The sequence below is a fragment of the Vicia villosa genome, linkage group LG5 (genome assembly GCF_029867415.1).
Source record: "Vicia villosa cultivar HV-30 ecotype Madison, WI linkage group LG5, Vvil1.0, whole genome shotgun sequence".
Lineage (NCBI taxonomy): Eukaryota > Viridiplantae > Streptophyta > Magnoliopsida > Fabales > Fabaceae > Vicia > Vicia villosa.
The window spans coordinates 15,757,603-15,765,285 of NC_081184.1; the positions used below are offsets into that span (position 1 = coordinate 15,757,603).

The window sequence follows — 7,683 nt, forward strand, 5'->3', positions numbered from 1 at the left end:
TTTATTCGCTATAGGTACTTCTGGGAGTAAAAGATGCATGGTCCCTCCCTACAGAGAACTACTATCACACACATGACTTTGTTTTTTCAGTAACATAAAACAAACAAGTAGAAAAGTAAGAGACAACTATGAAATATTTGTAAAATTATTCTATTATAAGTGATAAATCTTTATAAAAAAATTTTAGACTTATATATATTTTTCTTTATTTCCATTTCTGTATTCTCTTCTCTTCTATTACGGTTTCTCTTCTTTCCCTAAAAAAACATAATTATCCTTTCATTATTTTAAGGCATTTTATCAAATAATATGGTTGAAAGAATTGTCTATATATAACAAACACTCTCACTATGGTTTATACCAAGAGTTGAAGTAGTGATTTTGATAATATAATAAGAAAATGGAAAGAAAAAGTAACCAAAATGATTCTTCTTCTTCATTTGTTTCTGAGCTCTCTGGCTCCAAAGAGACACACTCATCTTCTTCATCTCCTAATGAAGTGAGGGACAAAGCTATCAAGGAGAAATGGGACTCTATACTTGGAACACCTGGTAATATACATACACTCTTTTAGACTATATTTTTGAATTATTTTTTTTAAGTTAGATATATCATGAGTCAATCATTTATTTCTAATGGTTTAATGAGTATAAAAAATTCATTGAATGTTTGTTGCATATAAATTAAATATTTTAAGGTAAAATTTTGACAAAGTGACATAATTTTTTTTTTTCAAAGTTATGGTATATATATAATCACAAAGTAACGATTACAAAGGATAGGACATTACCTCTTTACACAAGATAGAGGTAGAATGTTCCAATAGTGAAAATTACAAGCCACAGAAGAAGCATTCATTGACCTAAACCATTTCCAGAAACCGAGCACAATTGCGCTAAAAGACTCGTCAAAGTTAAAGATTTGACCTCTGAACAAGATAGCGTTTCACATCTTCCTTAAGTTCCATAACACCGCCAGCCATATTATTCCAACAGTTAATCTTTCGTCTACCGCCTTAATTTTTTCAAAATGATCCAAATAGTTTCTTATTTCAGCATCCGATAACGTAACGGCGTCGCCTAACCACATAATATATTTTTTTCTCACTTTTCACTTGAATATAGATGTCATTTTCAAGGCCTGTGGTGGTGAATCTCAGAAAATACAAACTGAAGATAAGAGTTCCATCTACCAAAATCAAAGAATTGAACCATGTAATCTCAGCTCATCAATATTTTATGGTGGCCAAGATATTATTCATCATGCTCAAATTGAAGGGAAAAACTTATTTGTAAGTGGTAATATATATATATATATATATATATATATATATATATATATATATATATATATATATATATATATATATATATATATATATATATATATATATATATATATATATATATATATTCTTTTTCTTAAATTTTATAATATATTAGATATATTTTTTTAATTTTCCTTCTATCAATTAATTAAATTAAAACTCAAGTATTCGGGTTTTATTTTATTTTAATGTGAAAAATAAATGTATATTATTTTCTAGGAGAATAACTATAATATTTTTTGCCTAACAGCCCAAAAATGTTGGAGAAGAAGATGATTTGGGAATTGCTTCAAGTAGGGGTGGACATCGGTCGGGTTGGGTCGGAAATCGGGCCCAAAATCTCAATCCGAAAAAGCCCACGGTTGAAAATCATAGGCCCATTTTCGACTGAATTCTCTTTCGGTTTAGTCGGTTTCGGTTTAATCGGTTTTAACAGATAATCGGGTGGGTTGAATCGGTTAATTCAAAAAAGCCCCAATTTGATTCCAGTCCATATATTTTGGTAACTTTTGAATTGATAAAACAATTTTTAGTATCCTTTTGTTCAAATCTACACTCTCCTGGAAGTGATGTATCCTGCAAACAAAGAAAGAGTAGCAACCATCAGTTTTAAACACACAAACAAAGACTAAATCATTTCAGAAACAGAGACAATTACATAGTTTATTTTTTAAGAAGCCCTTGATCTTTATTGAATATTGAACACAAAGAGAGAAAGAGAGAAACAAAGAAAAGGAGAAAGAGAGAAGAGACAATGAAGAAGCACTTACAGCGTTGGTGATGGTGGTTGGTGGTGGCGTGGTTGTACTCATGAATGAAGAAACGGCGATGGTGATTGAAGATTGTTTAATGGAACCAAAACCCTAGCGAAGAGAGATGTTGATTTTTTCTATGTACTTGTGTTGTGTGGATGAGAATGAAAGCCTAGCGTGAGACTAAGTGAAGCTTGAAAATATGTGAGGTGTTTTGTTTTCAATTGGGCCAGCAGGTAAACTCTTTAACACAGTAGCCCATTAACCCCCTTCATAGGTCGGTCGGTTATGGATTATGCTGGGCCAAATGTTAGCATCCTAAACCGACCTAGTTAACCCACATGAGCCCATTTATTTTCAAGTCGGTTATCCGTTGACCCGATTGACCCGACCCGCATGCCATCGGGCTCTTTGGATAGGACGGTTTGGGCCGGATTGAAATATTTTGACCACCCCTAGCTTCAAGAGGAGATTGGTGGAAAGGTATCTTATGAATGACATACACATTTCTCATAGACTTTTTGTCTAAAAGTTTGCACATGGTTTGTACTATATGATATGACTTAATATTAACATTTCTCATTATTTTTTTGTTTTATTTAATTTTCATCCACAGGGAGTCTCTATTATTAAAATCATCATTTTTAGCACTATATGCCTTACAAGGTAATATATTTATTGTATTTTAGTAGAGAATAGTAAGAACTGATTTTATGAAAATCTACATATAAGAATTGAAAATCAAAGAATTGAATTCGTAAATGTAATTATGTATACTTCTTATCATTTTATGTAATTCTAGTTACTTTTTTTTGCTAATTTAAATTTTAGTGTCGTATATTCATCACTTGATTTAATATTGTAGGTACATAGAGCAAAAATCAAGTTATGTGGAAGCTAAACAGCGAAGGGATAAATATGAATTTGCAATTAATCATTTATAGAACTTTGTATTGTCATCTATCTTGAGTAATGTTGAAGTTATTTATTTTTTGAGAAAACCTCTTCTAATTGGTTTCTTCTCTACTTTGAACTTTATCAATGATGATTTATAAAATTAGCAGCAAAAATTAATGATGAAGAAAGTCAAATTCTCTTACTAAATTAAGCAATTGAGTTTGAGAAAGATGTAATGATTTAACTTTAATTTAATTTATTTAGTAGTATTTTAAACTTTTCAATAATGTGAGTGTTATTTTAATGGGAGTGTTATTCTCATGAAACATAATACAAAGTACAAGAAGTGCCCAAAGATTTTTTTTCAATAGGCAAATGCATTAAGAAATCGCACTAGGGGTGCAACCCTTACACACAGAAAACAAAATTAGATACAATTCAAGGGGTTTTTGAACCACTTATAAAAGTTGGCAACAACCAATGAATGGCTTAAAGAAAGCCATCTCCAAGAGAGAAACAAAATGTTGTAAAACACTTCATCAAAGCTAAATAATTTATCCTGAAAAATAACTGCATTCCTCATGGTCCACAAGCTCCAAAGAGTGGCGACCCAAATAACATTAATCCTATCCTTCACCTTGACTTTCTTCACCTTTAATTGAATAGCGTCGAAACTCAACAAATCAAGAAAAGAAAGATTTGATTCAATCCCCAACCAAGCGAGCACTTTGTCCCAAATTTCTTTAGAAATATAGCAGTCAAAGAATAAGTGATTGGAATTCTCCTGATGGTTCGAACAAAAAACACAACCGACGGAAGGGAAATTAGAAACTCCCCTTTGAATCAAAATCTCCTTAACCGGCAATTTATCCGTTAAAACTCTCCAAGCAAATAATTTAATTCTAATCGGCAGATTAGTATTCCAAATTACCTCCAATTGCTTTATCAAGTTGTTGTTCCAAGCCCTATCCTTACTATTTCCCACCAGGCTAGTAATACTGCTAACAGAATACAGTCCAGAACTGTTCAGATTCCTTATGTGCTGGTCCTCCTCCTCAGTCTGCCCGTGGTTAGACTGTATCAAACAGTCCCGCAGATGCTGCAAGTTCACCGCATGGAGCTGCAGCAACACCGAAACCAGCCCATCGCCGCTGTGGAGGTCGCTGGCAGATGGCGCAGCAATGACATTGCTGTCAGCTGCGAACAAGAAATCAAGATCCCAGAAAACAGAACCATCCACCACTTGCCGCACTTCCGAAACAGAACACAGTTTTCTTGTTGAGATATCATACAATTCCGGGAACTTAACGTGAAGAGCATGATCCCCCAACCAAACACTATGCCAAAAAAGGATGTTCTTACCGTTACGAATAATACTTTTAACACACCCGGGAAAACCTTCTTCAAATCTATCCAAGATTAAATCATTAGAAATAACATCTCTCCACCAAATAGCGTCTTCAAAATTCGATGTTACATCCTTTGTTGCTTGAACGATCAATCTAGGCTTACGATACCGAAACTCTAAAAATTTACTCCATATGGCTTGTCTCTCCATAAGAATCCTCCATTTCCATTTAAGAAGTAAAGCTCTATTCATATCACTAACATCCTTCACACCCCAAGAAAAATACAAGAGGAACAAAGATACACCAAAAAAACCTAAAAAAACAATAATAACAAAAAGGGAAACAAAATACAGCTGCATTAGAACTACATCAACAATCTCATGCTAGACTTAAAACCAACAGGTCCATCATTAACAGAAACATATCCCTAGTGCAAGGAACCAGAAAACCACCACCACCACCATACTCAGGAAACAGGGCAAACACTTAAATCGCCATTGATGAATGAACATGATAGAGTTCTAAAGTCAATATGTACAAGTGCAAGAGTCCACTCTAAGCCTACATGAAAAACATTTTCAAGCCAATAAGATACTCTTCTCCCCCCACCTTTTTTTTGATGTTATAGTGACTTTGTTAAAAATTACATCGTTCCTAGCTTTCCATACGGACCATACAACCGTTTTTCAAACCAAAATAAAACCCCCTTTAAACTTAACTTCTCTCGTAAAGATAGAAAAACTCAAATAAGAACCCAATATCTTGATGTTAATACTACTTGCTACCCTAAGCACCTAAAGATACTATACCATATCGTAGAAGCAATATCACAGAAAACAAACAGGTTAGAGGAGGTCTCTATCGGATGCCCATAAAAAGGACATAATTGGTTACTAGCATCTGCAAACAGCCCTCTTCGAAAAACATTTCTTTGGATGGGATTTTAACTTGCAATAATTGCCACGAGAAGATCAAATCCTTGGATGGATCCCAACTGCTCCAAATAAGGGAAATGATATGGCCCTGGTGCGTCAGAGGTGACATGGATGAATAAAGTCTCTCTCACTGAGTGTGAAACGCATATGCCATAGAGAACGAGCAATTTCTATAGTGCTTCTATAACCATTCAATTCTTTCTAGGGAAAGATTAGCCTCTATAAGCAAAGCATGAAACACCTCAATAGAAGGAAGCTCTCTAATGAAGAAAGGTCCATTCCATCGAAGATCCCAAGTAGGTATCCCACTGATAAGTCTTCCCATCTCTCCCTCCTTCCACACTCGCTGGAGCAAATTGGAGAACAATCCAGGAAACTGAAGCTTGGGGGGTGGTCCGCAACCTAGGATGTTCCCAAAAGGAAGTAAGAACACTTAAACCCACTCTCCTAGATATTCCTTCAGAAAACCAATCAGATTGTCTTTCTTTTCTATGTCCAAGATGAGAAAGATCTTTCCATCATGGCAAAAAGAGCCCAAATCCTCTGGTCCCAACACAACTAAGAGAGGAGAAGGAGACCTCACCATATCTAGCAGTCAGTATGTCTCTTTAGAGCCATGAATCCCCTACAAGAAGCTTTAATATCCACTTCCCAAACATAACAATATTAACCATACACAGATCCCTAACACGAACCCCCCACATGAACCTCATTTAAATACTCACAATCTTCTTCTAAACCATATTTGACATTTTCATAAAGACAAGAAGAAGATAGGAATAACATTAAGCGCAGAGTTAAGAAGGACCACTATACCCCTAAGACTAACATATATGTGCTTCCAATAATTAAGTCTCTTTAAAAACAAGGCTACGTACCAAGGGATCTCTGGGAGACTATAGGTGAGGATTTTCCCCAATGTGAAACCCAAGATATTTGAACGGAAGAGAACTTATCTCATAATGGAGAAAATTATCATCTGAATAGAGGAACATAGAATCGACATTCAACCCAATAAGGCTACTTTAGAAGAATTTTATACGAATACCTGACGCCCTCTCATACCATCTAAAAATAGTCTTAATACACCACAAACTATCTAGGGTCGACTCATGCACATGTAAGATGTCATTAGAATACTGGAGGTGAGATACAACCAATCTGAAACTACCAACCCCAAAACCAGTAAATAGATCAAGATCATATGTCCTCCTAACCAGACAACTAAGCCCATCACCTACTAAAAGAAAAAGGAAAGGAGCTAAAGGACCCCCTTATTTCAACACTCTTTGAATGTTATTTTCTTGGGTAAGGAAGCCATTAACCTGCACTGATAAGTTATTAACAAAAATACAAGCTCTCATCTAAGATATCCATTTATTGCTAAAGTATAATCTAATTAACATATAATCCTGAAAATTCCAATGGACTGAATCATAAGCTTTTTCAAAATCCACCTTAAAGATAAGACAAGGTCTTTTCGATTTTTCAGCAAGATCCTCAACCTCAATAATAGCCACAAGACCATCCACCAACATTATCCCCTTAAAAAATCCGATTGGTTAGGGGAATTTTACGTTTCCCCTAGTTTCGCTTAGCTAGTCCTTCTTAAGATTTCCCATAGCTCTCTTGTAATGGATAGAGTACCTTTTTTATTCCTATAAATTCATATTTTGCTTATATATATATCACAACGGTTGATAAGTGTAACTGTTGTGATATATAGCTCGCGTCCTGACTTATAATCACGGTCTCACAACGGTGGTGGAAAGCACTTGACATACAATTACCCCTTACCTCACAACGGTTGGTCATGCATTGTGGTATCCTTTTTCCAACCGTTGTGGTATGGCTTTTCCATTGTAGTGTACACTTGCCAATAACTTATCAAGTTTGTGGTATGACCTTTAACATACGAAACAAATAAGTTCGAGATTAGCAATGTGAAAAAAAGTGTAAAATAAATAACAGATGGTGGATATAAAGAGGTTGTATAGAATTTATATTTTTATATAATTAAAGAGATTGTATTAATTGCAAATGCAAGGGGTGCTCAACTCAAATACAACACCAGAAACAACGTTCAAGGCGAACCCACAAGTGAACTACCCTAACAGCTTAACTTAAGTGAAGCAAGATAAAATACTAACAAGCCAAACATTTAAATTGATGCTTATAAACCGTTAGAGCTTGCGCCAAACCAATCCCACGATAATGTTTTTACTAAGGACACAGTTTCTTTAGCTCATTTATGCCATTCTTTGAAGAGAATACCATTCCTTACTAGCTAAATTGTGCAAGTAGTTAAGAACCATAGCAAAAGCTTCAATTCCTTAATTGTCCATCCTTTCATCAAAACTACAAAAGCCAACAAATGATTCACCATCAAGTCACATGGAGGTATCCTACACATGCCTAAACTG

The 7,683-nt window shown here is 34.8% G+C and overlaps 2 protein-coding genes across 3 annotated transcripts; one reads left to right on the plus strand and one right to left on the minus strand.

Annotated features, from left to right (window-relative positions):
• The first annotated feature begins 298 nt into the window (after positions 1–298).
• LOC131606340 (uncharacterized) lies at positions 299–3,183 on the plus strand. 2 transcript variants are annotated; one of them, XR_009284806.1, is made up of 5 exons: positions 299–551; positions 1,125–1,291; positions 1,578–2,562; positions 2,696–2,745; positions 2,945–3,183. XR_009284806.1 is itself a non-coding variant. In XM_058878589.1 (4 exons), exons 1-3 carry the CDS (start codon positions 401–403, stop codon positions 1,716–1,718), a joined length of 459 nt encoding a protein of 152 aa, XP_058734572.1. In that variant the 5' UTR covers positions 325–400; the 3' UTR covers positions 1,719–2,745; positions 2,945–3,183. The 2 variants fall into 2 exon arrangements, 1 of the variants encoding a protein (XP_058734572.1); XM_058878589.1 differs by having other exon boundaries at positions 325–551; positions 1,578–2,745.
• Positions 3,184–3,403: 220 nt separating this feature from the next.
• LOC131604275 (uncharacterized) lies at positions 3,404–4,576 on the minus strand. Its single transcript, XM_058876727.1, has one exon. The coding sequence runs from the start codon at positions 4,574–4,576 to the stop codon at positions 3,404–3,406; it is 1,173 nt and encodes a 390-aa protein (XP_058732710.1).
• Positions 4,577–7,683: the final 3,107 nt, after the last annotated feature.